Here is a 27,056-nt window from a genome sequence, read left to right as displayed (position 1 = left end):
TATTCAGGAAATTGCTTATAATAAAAGATGCTCACTGCTCACCCCCTTATAGTTAAGTTGTTTGCAGTTTCATTGTTGGAAAAATACCATACTTTTTCCTTTTTTTTTCAGCAGGTGGAGAGACCGTCTGGGCAGCAGAAACAAGACAACTAATCATAGTTGAGTTAAGATTAGTATTATTAACTTGACTAGTTTGGTTGCAGACTTGTTTAATACTTAACAATTTGTATAAGTTACAAGATCAATGGTCCTGCTATCAATGTTTTTGTAACTTAAATTCATTACAGTTTAGATACAATCAAATGTCCAAACCATCTCTGAGTGAATGACAGGATCAAAACAGGATCACAAGATCATTCATTATAGACCGTTTCATAGGTAACAGCACATCCTTTGTGAAAAATAATTTATTTTTGTGTCATCATCACAAGACAAAATACATTTCAACTGATTTCAGTTGGTTATATTTTTCAGGTCATTCTGTTCTCCTGGTTGTGAGGATGTGCAGAGGCTGTATTTGTCAGTGTTAAAAGACTTGTGCTGTTGTATCCACACATACAAGCAGCCGACAAAGAGTCCTGGAGCAGGACAGACAGGTAGTTCACAGTGGCTAGGCTAGAAGTTTATACTTGGGTGGCCAGAAAGTGGCCTCCGCTATTTTGGGGGGTCCATACAAATACACCAGTGTAAGCTATACTATTGCACTTAAAAAATTAAATGAAAGAATTAATTAATCGGTTGAACACAAAATATTTTAAAGAAAGCTTAAGTATCAAGGTGGCAATATACAGTATCTGTTACATTGTAGTACATGAGCTGGCTAATACAGATTCGTAAATGTTTAGTTGTTAAGATTAGTTAAATACTAAATCCTATACTTGAGACCGGCTGCATATACAGCTTTAACTGAACTGAATTTAACTAGAACTACACCAGCATTCCAAGTGCTCTAGACTAGCTTTTTGCACTGGTGCGTCTAAAATGTTTGATGGCATTGCAATTAACACTGCAATTTTACATGTTAATTTTTTTTTAATTACAATCCATATAGGCAATATTGACTTGTAAATGATTAACTAAAATCGGGTCAACACACATTATGGGGATTGTGTGTAGAATTTTGAGGAAATTAATGAATTTAATCCATTTTGAAATAAAACTGAAACATTAAAAATGTGGAAAAAGTAAAGCGCTATCAATACTTTCCTGATGCATTGTATACGTTAAAAGTTATGCATTGTGTAGATATGAAAGTGAACTCTTGTCGTTGAATTATTCTGTATAAACTGCCTATACAATAAATTTACTAGTGATGTAATTATTTTCTAATTATAAATATTTAGATGCATCACAGTATGTGATCGCTTTACTGTGTTAAAAGGAAAAGGTTTTGTCAGAGTATCTTATATATGCTTCTGTGAATGTCTATGCATATTTGTGTGCACAAACACAAGTAATAAATAGAGAGAAAAACATCTTTAATACATACCAGGTGAATAAGAGGATTTTGGGAAAGCTGAGCTGCTCACACATGTTCTGTTCAACTAAAAAAAAAAGGAAAGAAAACAAAATTGGCACAGAAACAAGTTACATTTTGATAATTTATAAACATAAAGTGTTTACAGTCTTCCAGAAGCCAGTAATGAGCAGCATGTGCTTTAAGATAAATAAAGGAGTCTAAACTCACATAAAGAACAAGTTCAGTAATAAATAAATGACTAAAACTCTGCTAATAGTTAGCTCATGTCAATATATTTACTGAACTTAACACAAATAAAACCTCAATCTGAAGTTTATAAATTGTTCCTTTCAACGAATGATAATATATCACAGTTTAATAGTATACATCTTCTATAACTATTATATAAGTGAATGTAGTTGTGTGTATTGAGACATCGGTATGGATTGAGTTTTCAATGCTCATTTGCATCTTTACACAGAGACTTCAGCCAAGAGACTCTGAGAAACTTCTACAAAAACAACACATAACTCTTGCATTACCTTTTAACCAGGCTTGGGAAAAAAATTAAAATGTGTTTCAAATCAAAATACCTCAACATAGGTGTATCAACATTAACTACAAAATGCAGCAGCCACAATAAAAAAAAAGCTTCAATTAATAGTCCTATAAAACAACAGCAACAAGACAAATGAAGATGGCTAAAGTCAACTTATTTTCCCAATACAACATTATTTCTCTGTAAAAACTGGTTTGTAAAGCAACTGAACCTCTCATCCTCCACAGTAATGTGTCTCCCAGACCCAGACGTCGGCTCTGCATTAGTTAACCACCAGAGGCCGACAAAGCACTTCATAAGCACTTTATCTCTCGTTCCCATAAAAAGAATCCGGCAACAAATTTGGTTTAGAATAAGTTTTCGCGTGCATAATAAATTAAACAAACGCGACATACATGTTTATTGCGTCGGTCGGTCCAGCTTTAAATAGCCTTCATTAATGCATTAAAACTGACCCAAATGCATACAATATATGATTTCAATTCATTATAATATAATTTTATTTTTTAATAATGAAAACTTTTTTCCCTCGGTGTAAACTGCTGTTTGCTTTTTTTATTGTGGCTTTTTCTAAAACAGTTTTTCCCAGTGCAAGTTAAAATCAAGTTCTGTATTTCGGCTGTTTAAGGTCTCACTTTGCATTGAACTTTGAACTTTTTACATTCAGAGATGTTGTTTATTTTCACACAGCTAAATTACACATCAACTAAAGTTTAAAATATGATATTGCAGTGGACCACCCATTTAACTATAAAATGCAGCAGCCAAAATAAAAAAGCTTCCATCAAAAGTCAACTTATTTTCCCAATACATCTTTATTTCTCTTTAAAGCTATGGTTCGTATAGCTGCTAAACTTCCCATCCTCCGCAGTAATGTGTTTTGAGTCTTCACTGTTGCCCACTGCTCATTTGCATCTTTATACCAGCATTAATGGGGGCCAATTGAGTATTAACCAATCACATGCCAGATCAAGTACACTGTAAAAAATTGCTGTTAAAAAACGGTCAGATTCTAAGATAAAATAATGTTTTTTCACTAAAACAGTAATATTCTGTTAAAAACAGTGCTTTCTGGGTAACATTTTTGTTTTCGAGAAAGTAACCAACTGCAGAAAACTGTGAGCTAACAGAGTTCAGATTCGATGTTTTGAAGTCTGTGTTTGAAATCACGCTTTGTGTCCTTGTTCACTATTTCATACACTAGTTAACTAAAATAGTTCACCAGACAGTTTTAATGAACACTAATGAGTGAATTCAGATACTGATGAACACCTGCTGTTAATAATTACAATTACTGAAGAAAATAAACAAGAAACACAAACAGTGACTTGAGTTACAACATTAAGTAAAATCAAATAAAATAAAACAGCTTCGGTCTCAGCAGAGGATCATTAAACAACTTCACAAACAACAGCAGACACACTTATTACTGACTGATTTGACTTTCATACAATTCTCATTGAGATCCAACAGAAATTAAGGTGTTTTTTGTGTCACCGTAATGGAGTGAGGGGCTGATTTAGTTGGGTTCTTCACCCTTGAACTCATTTAAGAAGACTTTCCAACTGCTGTAATACAGAGTTTACAAAACGTTTGTACTAAAGCAATAAAGTTGGGAAGTCAATACATAGAGAAATCTATCTGAAATCAGTTCTGATAAATGTTTTGGTATAAATCTGGATGAAGGGCCTCATGCAATAGATTTTATGCTTAGTTGCAGGTATTAATTTAATTAATGAGAAATGGAAACAGAAAAGATGCCTCCGTAATTACTTAACAGTTAAAAAATAACATACAAAAACAGTTCAGTTATGAGATATACACACTCAGACCTCATGAATCTGACCTTGTATCTCAACAATGGTAACAATTCAAATGTTTCATGCTGCAATGCATGCTGGGAGTGGCACTGTACAAATATCCCAGCATGCATTGCGGTATAAATAAATGTTGTATAATGGTCTAACGGTTTTCTTTATTTGTGTTTGATTCTGCTGTTGTTTATGTTTAGACTTTCAGTTACCTGTTTGTGAGTTAAACTGTTAATTTTGTTAGTTGTCACCATTATTGAGGTTCATATGCTGATTATTGATGTCTCTTTGAGTGCGATTGACACCATAGAGCAGTGTTATTGTCCAAGATATTCTTAAAAACTTCCAGAAATCATTGCCATATAAAGACATATAATGTAAAACAATAGATTTAACATTGAATAGGAGCAGTACATTTTATTATACGAAATGAGAACAGACTCTGCCATTTAATAGCAACATGAACATCACCAGATCTTATTTAGGTTTTTGGCTGACTTGCCTCAACAAAGGAGCTTTTTATACAAAGTTCTTAACAATTGCAGCAGCCAAGATATATAAATGTTAAATATGACAGGGCTAAGAGCCCAACTAAAGCAAACTCTGTTCTCCATGATGGTGACGTAAAACTTTCACCTTTTTCTCAAGAAGAACTTTAGTAGATGTTATACAAAAATACATGTATTATGTAATCAGTGTAGCTGGTGATGATGTTTGTAGAGTTGTTTAATCATCCGCTGATCATTTAAATGATTTAATCATTTGTTGTTCTTCAGGTTATTTCATTATAAAGCTGTGACTAAAGTTTTTTATGTTCTGTTTTTGTTTTTTCCCTTCAGTATTTCTTCATTTGCTCATTGTTAATCCTCAATTATCATTTAATTAGTCAGTTAATTAATGAATTTACTTCAGCTTTGCTCCATGTTTCTTGAACACTCAGTAGTGTGGACACTTCAATTAAAACTGAAGTATAGGCTCTGGGGTTTAAAGGGTTAAAGGTGTGAGAGGTAAAAACACAGTGTAAAAATGTATTTTAACAGTAATATACTGTTAATTTAAACTACGGAAGTAGACTGTAAAAAAACAGTATATTGCTGGCAACCACAGCTGCCAGTAGATTACTGTTAAATCAAGGAAAAAACAGTATTTTACTGTAAAACCTGAAGCTAATTTCTTCTGTGTGTCACCGTTGTGGAGGAGAGTAGAGCCAGTGTATGAGTTAAAGATGAACAACGAACTGCTGATGTTATTCTGCATGTTTCTCTATTTAAAGATAGCGGCTGTTTAGTGGCTGATGCAGTCAGAATCTCTCTGGTGATTCCAGATTTACATGTATGTGTGCTGTTGTGAAAAATAAGACATTAGAGTTAAACCGAACTTTTTTAATTAACTAAAATAAGTTATCATTATAAGTATGCTTCTAAGCATATATAGCACATTACTTCATAAACTCATTCAGCAGTTGACCAAGTTGAGGCAGTTGCTTTCAGTGAGCAAAATGAGTTCACTTGAGTATTGTGTAAATCAATGTAGTCCATGTATTTTTACAGCAACATACTGTAAAATAACAGTACATTGCTGGCAACTGCAGCTGCCAGTATTTTACTGTTTTTTAACGGGACAATTTTTAACAGTGTAGGTCAGCAGGGTTGTATCTATATATTCTGCGTTCTTAACAGAAACTTCATTGGCTTATTTAGCTATAAGAGAACAACTTTGGAGGACAAACTACGATTGTTGGTTCCTACATTGAGATTATTACCAACAACAACATACAAAGAAAAACCGACTGAGGCCATTTCTCATCCCACTTCTTCATTGAAGACTGGAAAGGTGAGTTGCACATTCTGAATTTACACTCAAATAATATCTGAATGCTAACATTAAAATGTAAAATCTAAACATGTGCATGCATTGTTCAACAGTGTATTAAGTTTTTCAGTCATTTTTAAAAGCTTTTTTACAACTATTTAGTTATGTGTTTGTTTGTTTGTTTGTTTTGTTTGGTTATAAATATTGATTTTATCCTGACAAATGGACTGTAGCCCAAATAAGTTTCAACCTATTACGTATTTAAATTTATATAAAAATTTGATGTTTCCCCATTCATTACAAATACAAAACAAAAAGCAGATAAATTATAAGGTGGAAAATGAGGGAGAAATGTATCGATAAGTCATGACTCATAATTAAGAGTGAGTAGGGGGAAAAAGCTAAACAAAAAAAGACTTTTATTGTGGAATGGTGGTGTGACGTCATAAGGCTGCGCCGCTCCCACACTGTGATTCAACTGGAGAAAGGTTTGTTTTAAAGCTTGTACACAGATGTAAACAGACTGATTAAAATTTCAGTGTGTTCATTTAATGTTAGATGAACCTGCTGTTGACAATATTATTTTAACCCTTTATACAAAGAACTACTATTTTACTCACTGTAAGGTCTATTGTTTGAATAAGATAGGATCAACTTTATTTGTCCCGAGAGGAAATTCTTGTCTTGTGCAAATAAGTGCTACAACGTTGCTGTAAGCAGACAATAAAATAAATCAAACAAACTAAACAATTAAGAACATACCTAATAATTGAATAAAGCAACAGTAAAGTGTGTGATAAGTGTTTTAGTGAAGGTTTAATTTATTAAATAGCATATTGTCACTCTATTCCAAGTATACATCAATAAAATTTGAAAAATGGAGTTCTAGTTTACATCGGCTGATTTGTGGCTTTTGTTGCTTGCTCAGACTTACATAATTTCTGTTTGTTAATGACTCATATAAAAAAACTGTTGAAGCAAGTGTTGAAATTATCTTGTTTTTGTTCAGTGTTTTATTTATTTTAAACAGGACATTTTTTTATTGTTTTGTTCATTTTAAACAGGATAAAGTGTCCAAACGCAGAGAAAAACTCCTGCTGAAGCGACTGATCTCCACACTGTTATAAAGATGGCGTTTATTAAAGAGGAGAGTGAAGATGTGAAGATTGAAGAAACATTCACAGTCAAACAGGAAGATCTGCAGGAACAAACAGGTTGGTTTTCATCCTCAAACACCAACTCAGTCATTTGATCCTCATTCAGATATATTTTAATTATAGGAATACTAAATTAAATCCATCTTGCAGCCCTGAGTGTGCTGCCTAGTTCTCCTAAATGCACATAAGCACTCATTGAAAGACAGGAATGAGTTTCTTTTGTTATTTGTTCTGAGGTCTTTTGTCATTATTTCAAGTATTATTAGTCTCCCATTTTCTCTTCCTTCTTAAGGTTATTGCTTTCCTTGTTCTACTACTGTTTGTAAAGCTTCCATGAGCACTGGCACTATGTAAAATAAACAAAAACCATAAATTAAAAGCGATTAACTGAGCTGACGATATTTGACCTTCAGTATTCTCACAGTGTTGCAGTGATAGTGTTAGCTTAGTACTTTCCACTTGCATATGTCCCATTGATTCCAATTCCCCTTTTTTAATTAACTTCATGGGATTAAACTTGTTTCTAGTAGTTGTTTCTAGTTCTCACAGATAGTATCTGAATTAGAATTACATCATTATCATAATAACTAATTACCAGGGCTATTGTGTTTAAACAGGGTTTCCATGGAGTCTTAAAATGTCTTAAATTCCAAAATCAAATTTTTAGGCCTTAAAAGTCTTAAATTTACTGAAATATTGTGTTGTATTTCTTAAATCTTTTTTAAACAAGTCTTCATTTTCCATTGTTCATATTTTGTTACCCAGTCTGGCCAAAACCCATACAATCACCAACAATCCATCTCAATAAAACTTTAAACTTTTTTATTCAAAAAGGTAATTTTAAGTCTATTTATCATAATGGTTTAATTATTTTCCTTACAATAACATTTGTTTAAACGTGCTCCATGTATTTACTGCTGAGGACATCGACCTGGACAGATTGTTGTGCATAGATTTAATTTATTATAGTTTTTAAAACATTTGTTAATTTTTTTATTTTAAAGATAATTTATTTAATTTGTAGAAATTTAAAGTTTATTTTGGAAAAAGAGTGTGTGGATACAAGTAAAGCTTGCAAAGCTTTATTTACAAGTATTATAACAAAATAATAATATAATATTTTGTTTTATTATAATATTTTTTTGATAGGACAAATACAAAGTCCGGGCCATTTGAAAAGATCTTTAGCCTTTAGCCCTTTATGAGTCTAAAATTTCATTCATAATGGTCATAAAAGTCTTAAATTTAACTTGGTGAAACCTGCAGAGACCCTGGTTTAAAGTATGTTAGAAAACATGTATGCCCCAATTTTAAACATGCTGAATGAAATTGACACTAAAATAATTAATCATCATAAAACCTTGTACAGTATTCTAAACTATGTTGATGTTTTGGTACGACGTGAGACAAAACAAACAAATAATAGTGGAACAATAACGTTTAGCAATACCAGTGGCGGATTTAGGCATGGGCAATGTGGGCGATCGCCCAGGGTGGGATTTTTTTGGGGGCAGCAAAAAAAATGTCCCCTAGTGAAAGCATTTAGATACGATTACTTTATGCAAATGTATTCATTTAGAGTGAATAAATAAAGACATTAGGGGCCATTTACATTTGGCATTTTTTGCACGTGCGAGTTTGTTATTCTCAATGTGCAACTGAAACATCGCTTGTGAAAGCAAACTGATGCATGCGTACAGAAAACCAGCACCTCACACATGCTCCTGTGTAAATCCCGGTTGTTTGCATTCACGCCAAAAAGTTAAGCGTCGTTCATGCGCCATGAAACCAAATTAACAGCCTTTTGTGCAGAAGTGTCAGCACACAGCGAGTTTTGCATTGTTTATGTAAAGTGTATGTAATTTAACGATGGTGTTACTTTCACTAAGCATGGCTATAAAGCAGAAAGGAGGGATAAAGAGTCAGGGAGGTAAGACAGGTCTAAAGGTCTGAGACAAAAGATAATTTGGTAACACTTTACAAATATAACTACACACTATAAACCATTTATTATGCATTAGCAAATACTGAATTCATTATTTGTTTAGCAATATCTGTTTAGCATTAACTCTAAATTAATAAGCGTTATTAAACAGTTTATAACTGCAGCTACATATGCTGTATTCCTGACTTACAACCACATTTATAATGTGCTTAATAATTATACTTTCATACTTTGTTAAGGATTAATTTCCTATTACTAAATTAAGTATGGGGAGTTAAGCGCAATGTTTATGATAATTGGGGGCAGAGCGGGCCAGAATCATGATGGCAGCAGGTCAGATGATTGTCAGACCAAGGGGAAATGTCCTTATGTCTCCCTATGGCCAGTTTGCCCTTGAGTTTTACAGTTTTCTATTGTTTATTATTCCTGGTCATTTCTCCAATAATTGTAAGTTCTAAAACAATAGCATATAAGATCAGGTCACTGCTATGATATGATTGACAAATTATGTATGTCACTGTTTGTCATTGTGCTCTGTTTATTCTGAGAGCTGAGGCTGAGTATTTGTAGAGCTTTTAACTCTTGAAATTATTAACTCTGTGTCATTCTAACACTGAAGAAACAGAATCCTGTGTTATCTGTAATCTCCTTTCACACTGTTCATGCTATACCTGATGTTCATTAACAGACGTTTCACAATCACAAACCCCGGGTTAACATTTTTATTTGTATATTTATGTTGTCAATGTCCCTGACTGGATGAACTGCAGGTCACCTTTTTAGATGGCATTTCTGCATCTTGTCGGGTTAACAATATCTGCAAATTAGGAGAAATACTAGCCTTTTAGAAAGAAGCTATTATTATACCAATACCTAAACCAGGAAAAGATCATTCAACTAATTATCGTCCAACAGCACTTACCAGTTGCCTTTGCAAAACAATCGAATGAATGATTAATGATCGATTGGTGTGGATTTAAAAAAAACAGAAGATTAATAAATATCAGTGTGGGTTTAGAAGAGGGAAAAGTACTCTTGACCATCTTATACGATTAGAATCTTTTGTACGAGATGGTTTTATTAAAAAAGAACACATGCAAGCAGTTTTTTTTTTTATCCGGAAAAGGCCTTTGACATCACCAGGAGGTATGGTATTTTAAAACATTTACACGAGATGGGTGTTTGAGGAAATTTGCCTAATTTTATTGCAATTTTTTTTTATTCAATAGAGTTTTTCGTGTGCGTATGAAAACTATATTATCTGAATATATGAGCATATATAGCATATATGAGAATCAGGAGTGCCCCAAGAAAGTATACTATCAGTAAGACTATTTAGTATTAAAATTAATAATATTGTAAATGTTAATGGGAATAATATATTTTGTAGTTTATATGTAGATGATTTATGTATTTGTTATAAAGGGAAAAATATGTATACAATCAAGAGACAAATTTAAATATGTATAAATAAAATATATGACTGGTCAGTTAAATGTTTTTAATTTTTCCAAGTTAAAAACTGTATGCATGCATTTTTGTTTTTTAAGATCTAAGCATTTAGATCAGGAGCTTTTTTAGATAGAGCAACTATGCAAGTTGTAAAAAAGTTCCTAGGAATGAGTTTTGACAATAAGTAGTGTTTTATTCCTCATATTAAAGTATTACGAATTAGATGTTTTAAAACAATCAATGTATGAACTTAATCTTAAAAAGGTAAAATAAATAAATAAATTAAGACCTTTGTAATGAAATCCAAGACTTTGTATAATAAATCAAGGCTATTAAAGCCTTAATTTAAGATTATCAAATTTAAGACTTTTTCAATGCTTTTAATTGTACTCTGGTTAGGTTTTGCATATAAATACTTGCGCTTGACACATTTGTTTCAGACTGTTATTTGACTATTACATTCTAAATGATGTAAATTCTAGTACATCATTTTTTAACTGTACCTATAGAACCTTATAACAGCACTAAAAGCAGCATCGAAACAGTCTCCTTATAGTCATTTCCCCTCTTAACGGTGATTGTCAGACTGATGTGGTGTATTAATCAACTATTGTGGGTTCTGAAAATGAACAATAATGGTGTTTCAGATGCTGGACATTCACTGGCACTAGATCCTCATTCATCAGTTTAAGAGTAAATCTCTCTTCTTTGCCATCCTCTGATGCGTTTAGGTTTTGCTATACAACGCGTAATGCGGACGTGAAGAACTATAACTTCTATGTCTATATTAAGCGGTTTTGAAACAATTTACATTGTAAAAGCACTAGATAAATAAAGATGAATTGAATAGAATCTGCTTAAATGTGTACACGTTAATGGACACAATATAATCAGATTTATTTTACATTTAATTTGCATCAAAATTACAGTGTGTGTAGCCAATGTTTCCAGTGTCTTTTCAGTTTTCAGCTTTTGATGAGAGTTTTTAAGATTTAATGAAAACTGTTTAATTTATTGATTTCAGACTTAATTGAAGAGAATGAGGAGAGTAAAGAGGAGGAACATCATGTCAAAATTGAGGAAAAAACTCATTTACAGACTGATGATATTTTGAAAAGGAGAGACAAGAACCGTTTCATCTGCACTCAGTGTGGAAAGAGTTTTGGAAGAAAAGGCAATCTTAAGACTCACATGATGATCCACACTGGAGAGAAACCATTCACATGCACTCAGTGTGGGAAGAGTTTCAACCGATCATCACACCTTAATGAACACATGAGGATCCACACTGGAGAGAATCCATTCACATGCACTCAGTGTGGGAAGAGTTTCAGCCAATCATCACACCTTAACTATCACATGAAAATACACACTGGAGAAAAACGATTCACATGCACTCAGTGTGGGAAGAGTTTCAGGCAGTCATCATCCCTTACTCTACACATGATGATCCACACTGGAGAAAAACCATTCACATGCACTCAGTGTTGGAAGAGTTACAGCCGATCATCACATCTTTATCAACACATGAGGATCCACACTGGAGAAAAACCATTCACATGCACTCAGTGTGGGAAAAGTTTTAATCGCTCATCAGACCTTCATCAACATATGACGATTCACACTGGAGAGAAACCATTCACATGTGTTCAGTGTGGGAAGAGTTTTAACTTCTCATCAACCCTTTATAAACACATGAAGATCCACACTGGAGAGAAACCATTCACATGCACTCAGTGTGGGAAGAGTTTTAACTTCTCATCAACCCTTTATAAACACATGAAGATCCACACTGGAGAGTAACCATTCACATGCACTCAGTGTGGGAAGAGTTTCAGCCAATCATCAAACCTTAATCAACACATGATGATCCTCACTGGAGAGAAACCATTCATGTCTAATCATCTTGTTTAATCCCGCCCCTTTTCGCAGCGGCGTACAACAGAATTTCGCATACTCAATAGTGATGGGAAGCTCGGATCATTTTACTGACTCGGATCTTTGAGTCTCGTTCATCGAGATGAACAAATCTTTTTCGAGTCATTTCGTTCATTTGGTTAAATTTGACAAAATATTATTAAAATGTTACGATTTGCTTTCAAACACATCTACAACTGCCCCAGAAGGTTGATCACACGACAAATAAGTCATAAATAGAATATTATAAGAAGAAGAAAATAATAATTCAATGTTTACCTGCTCTTTTGTCTATAGGCATTGTTGTCTGTTTGCTCAGCTCACCTCTTCATGTCTTTAAATGTCAGTGGTGCGTTCACGTTACAATGACAGTCACATATAATCTTAACCAATGTACACAGTCTGGGGCGATAGGAGCCATGATAATTAGTTCACCTTTCGAGTCTTCTGGTTCTTGAGTCGTTCGTTCATTTCGTGACAGAATGACTCAAACTTGAGGACTTGAGGGTTGAATAGATCAATTCTTTTTCTGGCTCTAAATGCATATGATTAGCGAGGCTTCAGTCATTCATGTGGACTCGACTCGATAGAGGACTCGAAAAATGAACTGACCTTGTCTCGCACTACACAACGTGCGCATGAGCGAATTAATGAATCTTTTAGTTCATCTGAGTCATTCATTCATTTTGTCACATAACATGAAAGAAAGCATAAGAGATGAGTTATTTAATAAATCAAATAGTCTTTGTGAATAGTTTTGTAACATATGATGCTGCAAGGATTAGACACTTAAACACTGTTTAATTTTTGTTTATTGTTTTATTATTATTATTAATATTTTACCAGAAAAGCTTTTATAACAAATCAGATTACTTTACAATCACAACACTAAAATAATCAAAAGAAAAACAATAGTGCACATCAAGCTAGGCTTTTTAATGAATAAAAACAAGTAAGCTTTAAATTAAATAACGTTTTTGTGCCATAAAATCTTTATATGAAATATGGCAACTCTTCCCAGTAGATGTTTTTATGAAACAGCAATTTAAGTGAAAGATAATACAAATAAAAATACAAAGGCCACAGCGCCTAATGAGCTTAACAACTTGACTTGAGAATAGAAAAGTGCATTTTTATAAAATGTTTAAAATTAAATAAGCTTTAAAACAACACTGTGTGGCTTTACTTCTTGGACTTGGCTTAAGGTTTGTTAGCATTCAAAAACACAAGCTCTGAACCTTTGGTAGGCTGAGTCTGTTTCTTCGTGTCATTAGTTTTTGGTCGCAGGATAAAAGATGCTAAATGAGTAAATGCAAATGAAATCTTTCTTTATACAAATATTAGACCAATACATAAAGTCTGCATAGAAAAACATTATTAAACAAAAAATGGGGTATAAAAGAACAAATTACAAATCACTTATACTAGATATATATACTAGATATAAACCACATATCCAGTAGAAAAAAAGTAACAATAACTTAGTGACAATAGGACAGACCTTTTTTATTTTTTACAAAATGCTTTTTAGGTACACATTGTTTGATGATTTTATGAGAAGTTTAAAATATGATCATATGATGCAACAAAATTCAGTTTTACATAAATATTATTGACTGAGGTTCTCGTTGCAGAGTACAGTGGAACTACAGTTTAAGAATAGAAATGCACATAATAATGTAAGGATGGCTATATCTCTCCATAATATTCAAATCTGCAAACTGTTATGGAACTCCACACGAGACAAGAGCATGAGAATGGTCAGGCACTAAAACAATAAACTTTCCAATGTGAGAAGAAGATCAGCTAGAAAACCAGTTGTTCAGGTTGTCTTGATCGTGCATCCTGAGCCCCCCTCTTTGCCCTGGACTTTACCTTCTCCACCAGAGCAGCTCACTCACATTTCACACCGAATGTTTAAGTTTTTAATATGGTGTATCTTGTGGCTTTATATTCATGTTTGGTGTGATTTTAAATGTCTCTGTGTGATTGGTAAAGTGGTCTTAATTTCACTGTAGTATTTTACAATCTCCTTTATATCAGTTAATTTGGGTTTTGACTTTGGGTTTAAGATCTTTGCCAGATGCTCCACTCCAGGCAAAATGGTCTTCGCATCAACTCATGACCAGGCAAGAGTCTTAGTGAAGCTTTTATTGTCTTGAATTTATAATGATTTGAGTATTTAGGCAAAGGGTGCAGAAGTGTCCGTGGGATCCTGTAAATGGGATAACTCATTGCAGGTTGTGAGTCTCTGAGCTCTGCATCAAGACTTATATGCTGCAATGTATTTCTACATGGTCAGGTATTCCTCTTTAACTCTTAAATGTATCTTTGAGTAATTGATGTTGTACAATCTTGAGTGGCTTATTTTGTTTAATTATGTGAAAATCTTTTCCTAACAAATAAATGTACAATTCTTGTTTAACTCTAATATCTCCTGAAATCATTTAAATCTAGTAGACTGTTTAGGCTGATGTTTCCGCAGTCTACGACCAGGATTAGTCATCCATTCAGGCGCAATGGATGGAGCATGGGCACAGCATTAGAGACCTGTTGATTTCTGACAATCACTGATGATATAATCTAGGGGTATGATATCATCTAGGAGCTAAATCAAACTTTCTTTAAGTATGTGCAAGCATGGGGCGGCCTATTATTACTGAAAAGAAATTAGCTTTCAGTTATATTCTCTGACTAAGCTAAATTAAACTTTCTTTAAGTATAACCAAGCATGAGGTGGCCTATTATTACTTAAAGGAAATTAGCATATCTGCTAAGAATCGGAACTGGCGAAGATGTGTCCGTGAGCAGATGAAACTGGCCAGCATACTGACTCTAAGCGACTTTAAGTAAACGATGAAACATTAATTAAATATAAGGATTTATTGGGTCAATCAATCTAAATTAGACCTAATCACAACCTATAAGGTAATCAGCTTGAATTAGATGAATCTAAATCTAAAATTATTATAAATTGGAGTCAGATTAAAATTCAGAGCTAGAAACAAATTAAAATAAATTATAACGAACAAAAATATTTCTTTTCACATGTGCTAAAAGGTTTACATGCATTTAACCTTCACCCATGCTGTTAGCTCCGTCATGGGACTAATAGATGGACCCTCATATGTGTGTGTATTTATATAGTTTATAACCATAACAGTTCTACAGTTTCTTCTATTTCACTTGTTGATTTCTATTTTATTTTTATTTTTTTTATTTAAATAGTGTATTTATTTTGTTAAAGAGCCCATATTATGGGTTTTTGAAAATGCCCTTCCATGTAGTGTGTAACACAGCTCTAAGTAAAGTGAAATATCCAGCTGAGGCTTAAATCTGTAAGTGTACAGTGTTTAAAACTGTTGATTCATCTATAAAAGAGTCGACTCATAGTGCTTCGAATGAGTCGTCTTGATAACGGGTCATTAGGTGTTTCGTGATGTTGTATCTACGAAACACAAGTAGTTGCGTGCGCAAACCCGGGAGATTTGAAACCTGCGGCCTCGCCCACTAACACAGAAAAAAAGCCACACACACACACGCGCGCGCGCCGGTCGAATGTGATGTCACACTGTGCAGATGGATATTATTGAGTCTCTACCCAAAGATGAAACCTCAGCATTAGCCCAGCCTTGAGCAGTTTAAGTGCTTCTGGAAACTTCATGCTTTAGACTGGGTGTATATTACATGCTTAATAATTAGACTGTGTGTGTGTGTAGGCCTATTATTATTGTAGCACAGTGCTTCCATTAGATGATAAGTAAATAAATAATTTAGTTTTACTAGCAGTTTATATATTTCATTTATTGTAAAAAGTTCATTTGTTGTTGTTTAAAAGATGTATATGTGTGTGATGGTATTTTGTATAATACCTAGACTGATAGCTGTATAAAACCCTCCTACTTTCGAGGTAAAGTGTACATTATTGGTTCACGTGAATTTGGGGGAGGAGCTAAGATCCTGCACGGGAGAGAGAGGGAGAACGTGAATGCGAAACTGACTGCGCCTCGTGTAGCAGAGCAAACTTAAGCAATTAAGCCGGACAGGTTTGATTTAAAGATTTATTGTGGTTAGGGAGTGAGTAACAACAAATAAGATATTCAGTAGATCACTGTGTAATGTTTGTTGTTTTTAAAATGCTCCCAGCATCAGTTAAAGTGTGTGAGAAAAACGTGCATAAGTGATTGATTAGCAGATCGGGAGACAGTAGATACTGTGAACGAACTTTACATCGACGCGGATAACGACGACCCACCCAGCACGAGACGTCATTTCGACGTCGTTTTTTGGGCTAAATCAAGTCGGCCCGTCATAGACTTTATTTAGCCCAAATTTCGACGTCGAAAATTGGTCTGTATTTGGTCCGTCGGATTTGGTCTAAACATAGACCAAATATCGACGTGGTCTTTGTTTTGTCCGTCGGATTTGGTCTAAACAAAGACCAAATATCGACGTGGTTGTTTTGCCCGTCGGATTTGGTCCAAACATAGACCAAATATCGATGTGGTCTTTGTTTTGCCCGTCAGATTTGGTCCAAACATAGACCAAATATCGACGTGGATGTTTTGCCCGTTGGATTTCGTATAAACATAGACCAAATATCGACGTGGTCTTTGTTTTGTCCGTCGGATTTGGTCCAAATATAGACCAAATATCGACGTGGTTGTTTTGCCCGTCGGATTTGGTCCAAACTTAGACCAAATGTCGACGTGGTCTTTGTTTCGTTCGTCGGATTTGGTCCAAATATAGACCAAATATCGACGTGGTTGTTTTGCCCCTCGGATTTGGTCCAAACATAGACCAAATATCGACGTGGTCTTTGTTTTGTCCGTCGGATTTGGTCTAAACATAGACCAAATATCGACGTGGTTGTTTTGCCCGTCAGATTTGGTCCACATTTAGCCCAGTATCAGACTTGAACATATGGTTAAAAAGAATTACATAAGTTCCTCACAAAATGTTTTACATCTATTGCTTTTTTCCAGTCCAATGTAGAATGCAAAATATATTTATATAGCAGTTCAGTGCCATTACCTTTCAATAATGGCAAACAAATAACGACGTTACTGCTGTTAACTCCTTCTCTATTTTCCCTTCTGCTTCATGCACTGATGCATATACTTTTCATTTAAGTTGATTTATTAATAAGGCAAAAGATTGTAACAAATAATGTAAATTTAAATTTGAAGTCCATCAACGTAAAAAAATAGATTAAATAAAATAGGGTAGAAAAAACAAAATCGTAATACACTTTATAATGCCATTTTCTTTTATGATTTAATCTATTTATCTTATTATTAATAAATCATAAATGTACTATAATCCTATTTGCTGTAACAATAGGCTAAACAGGATGCTCATCAATACATATTTTTACAAATAAATTAAAAGGTTAAATTATTTTACAAATCCTTAATTTTTACATAAAAACCAATAACTTCATTCCTTCTTACCTCGGGGGAGCTTTTTCATATTGCCCACTCACCAGACAACAACAATACAACATTTTTTAGTGATGCGTTTCATAGCTGAGAAAGCATAGTGTGTTTAAAAACAAAAAACATGGTTTTAACAACCCAGGCTCATTTACATTCAATATATTAAAATGAATAACGTAAATAAAGTATTGTCTTGCTTTGCTTTGATCTTTTCTCTTACTCGCGTTGCTGCGTGTCCCTGACCTGTGTGAACAATATCGAGAGGTCAGTAAAACTGAACTCATTTCAATATGATTTGAAATCAGTGTAAAGTGCTGTCGATTGACGTGTTGTCCTTTTCCCTTTTAAATATGCCAAATTATCATATGTGATCTCCTCAACTGACAAGGGAAAAACGTCAAAAACATACTAGATGCTTTAAACTGTTCACTGCGGTAGTGCAATGCAAAATGGAAAATTTAGGATTCAATAAAGAATTTTAAATAAATATTTGTGAATACAAGATGTTTCAGAGTGCAGGTCGATGCACACACATACACTGTAAAAAATTGCTGTTAAAAAACGGTCAGATTCTACGGTAAAATAATGTTTTTTCACTAAAACAGTAATATTCTGTTAAAAACAGTGCTTTCTGGGTAACATTTTTGTTTTCGAGAAAGTAACCAACTGCAGAAAACTGTGAGCTAACAGAGTTCAGATTCGATGTTTTGAAGTCTGTGTTTGAAATCACACTTTGTGTCCTTGTTCACTACTTCATACACTAGTTAACTAATATAGTTCACCTGACAGTTTTAATGAACACTAATGAGTGAATTCAGACACTGATGAACACCTGCTGTTAATAATCACAATTACTGAAGAAAATAAACAAGAAACACAAACAGTGACTTGAGTTACAACATTAAATAAAATAAAATAAAACAGCTTCAGTCTCAGCAGAGGATCATTAAACAACTCCACAAACAACAGCAGACACACACTTATTACTGACTGATTTGACTTCCATACTATTCTTATTGAGATCCAACAGAAATTAAGGTGTTTTTTGTGTCACCGTAATGGAGTGAGGGGCTGGTTTAGTTGGGCTCTTCACCCTTGAACTTATTAATTCAGACTCTCCAATTACTATAATAAAGACTTAACTAAATGCTTGTATTATAGCAATAAAGTTGGAAAGTCAATAAATAGAGAAACCTATTTGTCTGAAATTAGTTCTGATAAATGTTTGGATATAAATCTGGATGAAGGGCCTCATGCAATAGATTTTATGCTTAGTTGCAGGTATTAATTTAATTAATGAGAAGTGGAAACAGAAAAGATCCCTCCGTAATTACTTAACAGTTCAGAAATAACATACAAAAACAGTTCAGTTATGACAAATACACACTCAGACCTCATGAATCTGACCTTGTATCTCAACAATGGTAACATCTCAAATGTTTCATGCTGCAATGCATGCTGGGAGTGGCACAATACAAATATCCCAGCATGCATTGCGCTATAAATAAATGTTGTATAATGGTCTAACAGTTTTCTTTATTTGTGTTTGATTCTGCTGTTGTTTATGTTTCGACTTTCAGTTGCCTGTTTGTGAGTTAAACTGTTAATTTTGTTAGTTGTCACCATTATTGAGGTTCATATGCTGATTATTGATGTCTCTTTGAGTGCAATTTACACCATAGACCAAAGTGTTATTGTCCAAGATATTCTTAAAAACTTCCAGAAATCATTGCCATATATATACATATAATGTAAAACAATAGATTTAACATTGAATAGCAGCAATAAATTATATTATACTAAATGAGAACAGACTCTGCCATTTAACAGCAACATGAACATCACCAGATCTTATTTAGGTTTTTGGCTGGCTTGCCACAACAAAGGAGCTTTTTAAACAAAGTTCTTAACAATTGCAGCAGCCAAGATATATAAATGTTAAAAATGACAGGGCTAAGAGCCCAACTAAAGCAAACTCTGTTCTCCATGATGGTGACATAAAACTTTAACTTTTTCTCAAGAAGAACTTTAGTAGATGTTATACAAAAATACATGTATTAAGTAATAAGTGTAGCTGGTGATGATGTTTGTAGAGTTGTTTAATCATCCGCTGATCATTTAAATGATTTAATCATTTGTTGTTCTTCAGGTTATTTCATTATAAAGCTGTGACTAAAGTTTTGTATGTTCTGTTCTTGTTTTTTCCCTTCAGTATTTCTTCATTTGTTCATTGTTAATCCTCAATTATCATTTAATTAGTCAGTTAATTAATGAATTTACTTCAGCTTTGCTACATGTTTCTTGAACACTCAGTAGTGTGGACACTTCAATAAAAACTGAATTATATGCTCTGGGGTTTAAAGGGTTAAAGGTGTGAGAGGTAAAAACACAGTGTAAAAATGTATTTTGACAGTAATATACTGTTAATTTACACAACGGAAATAGACTGTAAAAAAACAGTAGATTGCTGGCAACCACAGCTGCCAGTAGATTACTGTTAAATCAAGGAAAAAACAGTATTTTACTGTAAAACCTGAAGCTAATTTCTTCTGTGTGTCACCGTTGTGGAGGAGAATAGAGCCAGTGTATGAGTTAAAGATGAACAATGAACTGCTGATGTTATTCTGTATGTTTCTCTATATAAGATAGCGGCTGTTTAGTTGCTGATGCAGTCAGAATCTCTCTGGTGATTCCAGATTTACATGTATGTGTGCTGTTGTGAAAAATAAGACATTAGAGTTAAACCGAACTTTTCTAATTAACTAAAATAAGTTATCATTATAAGTATGCTTCTGAGCATATATAGCACATTACTTCATAAACTCATTCAGCAGTTGACCAAGTTGAGGCAGTTGCTTTCAGTGAGCAAAATGAGTTCACTTGAGTATTGTGTAAATCAATGTAGTCCATGTATTTTACAGCAACATACTGTAAAATAACAGTACATTGCTGGCAACTGCAGCTGCCAGTATTTTACTGTTTTTTAACGGGTCAATTTTTAACAGTGTAGGCATAGAGCGCTATGATAATGCTAAACGCCATCTATGTCGATTAAAACACGTTATATTCGATTTAAACTGAACAGTATTTTTAATATAGGCTATAAATGATATAGCCTATATATATATATATATATATATATATATATATATATATATATATATATATATATATATATATATATATATATATTTTCTACAACCAACAAGTAGAATAATATGCAAAGATTTGCTATTCAAAAATTTGTTAATAATATAAAAAATACTGATGTCCACATTGGCTCTAGTGCATTAAATAATAATTAATAATAACATTAAGATTTTTTTTGTCACAAAATATAGAAAATGGTATGTTGCTATTTATTGAAGGTATCATTTCAATGTTTAAAATTCCAGCATTGTGAAAAACTAGTTACAATTATTGTAAATTTTATTATATCCATTAAAAACAATATGGGGGATTCTATATATGTTTGACATTAAAAGTAAATGTAAATTATATTAGAATTAAAGCTCTTTAAAACTGCAATTGTTTCCAGTATCTTATTTAGTTTTTATAATTCAGCTTTTGCCTATCATAAATGATTAAATGTTTTAATTTAAGGAATAAAAATATTTTTTATATTGTTTGTAAACTTACAATATGGATGAATTTAGTAATGTGTAAAAATAACACTAAATCATAGCAAGAAACCTCCTTATGGGTAATTACTAGATTGTAACTGAATTGGCAGTAACAATTTACAATTTTACAATTTCTTTAGCCAAACATTCTACTTGCTATAAATGCTAAGATCACTTGACACTGACATCAGGATTAAAATATTTTTTAATTGTCCAATATGTGATTTTTATTAGCAGTATTATAGTTATATGCATATATTTTAAATATAAAATAATTATAATTCTATATATTCTATATATTCTATTTATATTCTAATATCATACAAATAATATAAATAAATAAAAAAATAATGAGGCTATTTATTATAAAATTAAATGTAATATTTATTATTTTTTAGAAATGAAAAAAATCATACTTTGCTAATAATAATAATATGATAATAATAATAATATAAATAATTATGATTGTTATTATTATTTTATATTATTGTTATTATTATTAATAATATTATTATTATTAATAATAATAATAATAACAATAATAATATTGTTGTTGTTGTATTTGTTATTATTAGGATTTTTTTAAAGTCTATTTTTACAATTTCATACATGTAAACCACTGCAGAAAGTTCTAACCGGCAGGCCCATTTCATATACAGTACAGATACTTAATAAATAACACACTATAAATTAAAAGAATTAACGTATGCTTTTTGTTTTCACAAGCTTTGGAGATGTAACATAAATTCCGCTTTTTAATAAAAGGTCACCTATAGCTTTCGCCATGAGGCTGTGTTCAAAATGACATCAGTGTTTTTAAAGTGTACTGCAAAGAGAGCACAATTGTAACCATGAAGATCGCTAAAACTGAGTTGTAAAAATAGTTTGAAAGCAAATTACACCCAAGAAAGATGATCTTAATGCTTTTTTTATATTCAATAATTCCAACTTTGAATGTTAGAATGTTCTAAATGAATAGAGCGTAGGGGGGATAAGTGGCAATAGAACACAGCCAGGAACTCTTCTGCGCGAGTCAGCGTGATGTGCGTGTGCGGGCTCATCATTTGAATTAAATAACGGACAACCAACGGGCGGAACGGTAATCAAAGGTAAGTACGATATTCGACGTTTTACATGTTTTATTTGTCGTTTTACTTATAATTTATATTGAATTGAACTTTAGATGTGTAACGTTTTACATTATAATAATTTTTTAATAAACACTTAACCACTTTATACGTTTTTATGTCGCCCTGTAACGTTAGTGACGAGGTCATTGACAGCAGCTAATGAATAATAGCTGTTTTGGTTATTTATTTGGCGATTTCAGCAAAATTACTTAATTTTATGTCTTCATTGCTTTCTAACCTGTGTAAAAATATAAGATGATCTATCAAATCGACTTGGAATGAGCATAAAAAGTATTGCTCCGGCTATAACGTTAAAGGCTAACTTAACGTTATAAGAATTAAGCACTTCGCAAATAGCATTAACGGTGCTTATCATCGAGCTAACATTTTTTAACATGTAATAATCCTAACAAAGTGAATCGCTGTCGGTTCACGGTTTTGTTGCTCTGTTTGTAAATTTAGTGATGGTCTCCTCGCCAGAGAAGCTAGCAGCATTGAATGGGGAAGCTTTGCCATTTCGTAAGTTGTCTAACGTTACCCTATCGCTAGTCAAGTTAATTCTTTGTGGTTTTATTCTTTTCTGATTTCCTTTGTTTACAAACCATGCTTGTCTGTTTTTTTCTGATTGCTGTGCTATGTTCTGGTGTAAGTTTTTTTTCCTGTTTATTAAAAATAATTTTGTCTACATCCTTCTCTTTCGATTCACGTTAATGCAGTTTACTCATAAAAGTATCTTTAAAAATGTTTGTAAACGCATTCATTTTTTTTAAATTATATCATGAAGCTTTTTATAATTTCACAAGGAAATGCAATCCAAACAAGATCATTGGATTTCTCACAAAATACCATGCAACTTAATATACTGAGTGAGGAGTCAAAATTGTGGCTAGTTTATGGTACAGATACTGTGGATTGGACATTTATATTAATGGAATTGTACTTTGTAATAGTAGATACCAGGTGAGATGTCATACTGATTAACATGTCATTTTTCTTATAACTTTTTAATGGCAGTTTCACTGGAATCTCCAATTGAAAACATCATCGTGTGCGCTTATTAGACTTCTGTTCCAGTTCTGACTACACCACACTCTGCTTATGTTGATCACTGACTACTATGTTCTCTGAAGGTATTCATTCATTCATTTATTCATTTTCTTTTCGGCTTAGTGCCTTTATTAATCTGGGGTCACCACAGCGGAATGAACCGCCAACTTATCCAGCACGTTTTTATGCAGCGGATGCCCTTCCAGCCTCAATCCATCTCTGGGAAACATCCACACTCATTCACTACGGACAATTTTAGCCTACCCAATTTACTTGTACCGCATATCTTTGGACAGTGGGGGAAACCGGAGCACCTGGAGGAAACCCACGCAAACTCCACACAGAGACGCCAACTGACCCAGCCAAGGCTCGAACCAACGACCTTCTTGCTGTGAGGCGCCACTGCAGCGCAGAATCTGAAGGTATTACTGTAGTAAAACAACAGCACCCATGACGGTAACGCTTTCTTTTACAATCCGCAAAGTACCGCTTAAGTACAGTGAAATAACGGCGTGCTTTTCTGTACATATAGTGTACCTACGCAAACGTTAATTTTATGTACAGAAAAGTACACCGTTATTTCACTGTACTTACGAGGTAGATTTCATGCTGAATATCTGGTTGTTACCCCCTTATTACCCAAGCATTACAGTTTGTTCCCTTACCTACACATACCTTCATTATACTTATACATACGTACAGAAAAGTACACGGTAATTTCACTGTACCTATGCGGTACTTTGCGGGTTGTAAAAGAAAGTTTTACCTACATTATAAACATTATATATATATATATATATATATATATATATATATATATATATATATATATATATATATATATATAATCCAAAGTAATTGTCTTAAAACCATGCACATTTGAATTTTAATGAGAATGAGAATTAGATTTTTACTTGTCCTGCTAACTTTTTCTCTGGCCTACCAAAAAAATATAAAAGATAATTTTAAGCCATTAATTAAGATAAGTTTTTAACCACATGTTTAAAATTGTGTATCAAAAGAAGACAAATGTATACTAGTTGTCCATATATTAACTTTTTTTATTCAGTAATATAACTTTTTTAACAATTTAGATTTTAATGAAGGTTGAAGGTTCCAGATTACCAGTTAACTATTCATAAATTGGGAGTCTTATTCAATTATACTTGAACCGTATTAGTAAAAAGAGTGTTACTGAACAGTACTTATATTATTTTTTACCTTTACAAATTGTCAGTAGTCAGCACATGCTCTATTAGGGAGATTGTTAGTTGTATAAATCAAAAGCATCATGTTTTTAGCACTGTGGTATGAGCTTGGTGAAATGATCTTTAATTGGATATTAATAATCTGTTATTGACTTATTAAAGTGAATGCTTGCAAAAAAAAAATTATCAGCAGAACTTTGGGTGTAATCAAGAGATTCTGGTGACTCATAAAATTAAGATGGAGAGCAGGAAATAAAAAATATGAATGTGAGACAAAGGAAATCTGCATTTTTTTAATTGATACTATAATACAAAGGAGAAATAAGTTTTCTACTGAACTGAAATATATTTTCTGCAATTGACGTAACAACTGTAAGCTACTCGCATGAAAAAACTATAGTAAAAATATGTTTTTGAACCATACTACAGTTTATTGCTATATATATATATATATATATATATATATATATATATATATATATATATACATGTATATATAATTTGTTTTTCACGCTAATAATGTTATCTTTCAGACATCATCATCCTCATCATGATCATCATTGGTATTATTAATATTATGATTAAATTAGGATTTTTTTCATTTCCTAATATATAATAAAAAATACATTTTATAATAAACAGCCTCATTATTCATTTATTCATATGATTAATATATGAATATAGAATACGTGTTAGCTTTTGTAAGTGATTTGATTTAGTATATGTCACATTCTCAATATTATTAGTAAATGAAACATTGGATCTATATGTGGCATTAATATATATGTCAGTTAATATAAAAAGCGAGTGCATGTTTTTGGCAAAACTAATATTTTTAGTATTTTTATTTTAAATGCGTGCTTGTAAAACAATATTATTTGCACAAATAAATGATGGGGTTCTTTTTAAAAAAAAGTAGTTTCTCCCCGTTTAAAATATATGGGCCTTTTACGCTATAACTAACGTGGTTCAAGAGATGGGTAAGCGACAGAGAATTTTGGGAAACATTCGTCACTAGTTCTTTCCCCAAACAATGCATCGTATGATAGTGCAGTGGTGAGTTGTTTGAGAAACGCAGCCCTGCTGGTGTGTTATGAATTGCATGTTTTAAATGACTGAGACATTTATTGGCGGTGTAACCATTAAGCTTAAATAGGCTGAGCATATTTTTATTAATATTAAAACACATTAATAAAAACTAGCCACCCTTTGATTTTTTTTCGTTTCTGTATATTTTTATCAAACAAAAAATGCAATGAATTGTTTATTTTGGTTTTCATTTTATTAGAATAAATATAATTAGTAGGCGACACAACTTCTACACTGGCTCTTGCGTTTTTACATATCCTACAGAAAGACTTTTTTGGCTCAAAGACATATGCCTGTTAATTTAAGCGCTGTATTTTGACAGATTTCGCAAAAGCTTCAGCTATTCTACCTGTCAGCTGGTACCGTTTTGGGACTGTGTGGCGTCTGTATCAAGTGTCTGGATGACAGCGAGAGAACGAGATGAGATCAGACCCCAGATTCCATGTGGCCTCATGTCAAAGTTACTTTACTGCATTTTTAAAAAAATATTGACTCATCTAAATTAACTTTTCATTCGATTAAAAGCCGAAATATTGCCAGACAGACAAAGCAACTTTCTGTTCAGTGATAACATACGCACACACACAGAATACACTCCTGTCAGCCTATTCATTATTGATTTTTTAACAATAAACGCATAATAAACAAGTGCAAAAAAGAAGAGCTGAACTTCGGAAAAAGTAATTACTGCGGATGCCGCAATGGTTGCTTTGTTTCTCTGCAGTTGGCTAGGCTTATTAATGGCGCTGCATTGCTTCATCACTCGTTTTAATAAATAAGATAATTTATTATTTAAAATTGTAAGATGATGGTCGCGTGATTTTTAAAATGAGAGTATGCATTGCGGATTTATGGCTATTGATCTTATCTACCGGCGACCCACCCAGAGTTAAACATCAAGTAGGTGCGTTAAAGGTGCATGTATAAATTAGTTGTGTTGCCCCCAGATTCTGCAAATAAAGCATATGAATAAATAAATACTAGGCGATTTATTATAAAATGAAATTTAATATTTATTATATATTAGGAAATTAAAAAATAATAATTTAATAATAATAATAATAATAATAATGATGACTATGATGATAATAACTATTATTTTTATTTTTGTGTATTAGAAATTATTTTTTTTAATAATAATATTAATTATGATAATAGAGATTCTTCTTCTTCTTCTTGTTATTATTATTATTATTATTAATAATAATAATAAGTAGGGTATTGTTTATTTATTTTTAGAAAAGTCTACTTTTACAATTTGACACTTGTAAACCAGAGCAGAAAGTTCTAACCGGCAGGCCCGTGTCATACAGATATTTAATAAATAACCTATATAAATCAAAAGAATTCACGTATGCTTTTTGTTTTCACAAGCTTTGGAGATGTAACATAAATTCCGCTTTTAAATA

General features: G+C 32.6%; 3 protein-coding genes across 4 annotated transcripts in view; 2 read left to right on the top strand and 1 right to left on the bottom strand.

Annotated features, from left to right (window-relative positions):
- si:dkey-11l22.1 overlaps nucleotides 1-14,543 on the top strand; it is a 30,036-nt gene extending 15,493 nt beyond the window's left edge. The window contains exons 10-13 of one of the 2 annotated variants that reach the window (XM_087249139.2): nucleotides 112-6,129; nucleotides 6,713-6,855; nucleotides 11,220-11,765; nucleotides 11,849-14,543. Coding sequence is in view for 1 of the 2 variants with exons in the window: in XM_088650618.1 (XP_088506744.1) it covers nucleotides 6,771-6,855; nucleotides 11,220-11,998 (864 nt within the window). In the remaining variant the exon portion in view is untranslated. Of the gene's footprint in view, nucleotides 1-111; nucleotides 6,130-6,671; nucleotides 6,856-11,219 lie in introns of those variants that run through there. The other variant, XM_088650618.1, reaches the window with a different exon arrangement.
- Nucleotides 1-27,056, bottom strand: part of zgc:113135 — a 1,020,739-nt gene that overhangs the window by 304,505 nt on the left and 689,178 nt on the right. The gene's annotated exons all lie outside the window — the stretch shown is intronic.
- Nucleotides 5,516-27,056, top strand: part of LOC101886882 (gastrula zinc finger protein XlCGF57.1-like) — a 513,813-nt gene continuing 492,272 nt past the window's right edge. Inside the window, exon 1 of the mRNA XM_088649648.1 lies at nucleotides 5,516-5,662. The gene's annotated coding sequence lies outside the window, so the exon portion shown is untranslated. The remainder of the gene's footprint in view (nucleotides 5,663-27,056) is intronic.

Source organism: Danio rerio, chromosome 4 (assembly GCF_052040795.2).
Source record: "Danio rerio strain M-AB ecotype USA chromosome 4, GRCz13ab, whole genome shotgun sequence".
In the NCBI taxonomy this organism is placed as follows: domain Eukaryota; kingdom Metazoa; phylum Chordata; class Actinopteri; order Cypriniformes; family Danionidae; genus Danio; species Danio rerio.
The sequence above is the reverse complement of the archived record's forward strand: the minus strand, read 5'-3'. Positions and strand labels throughout refer to the sequence as shown.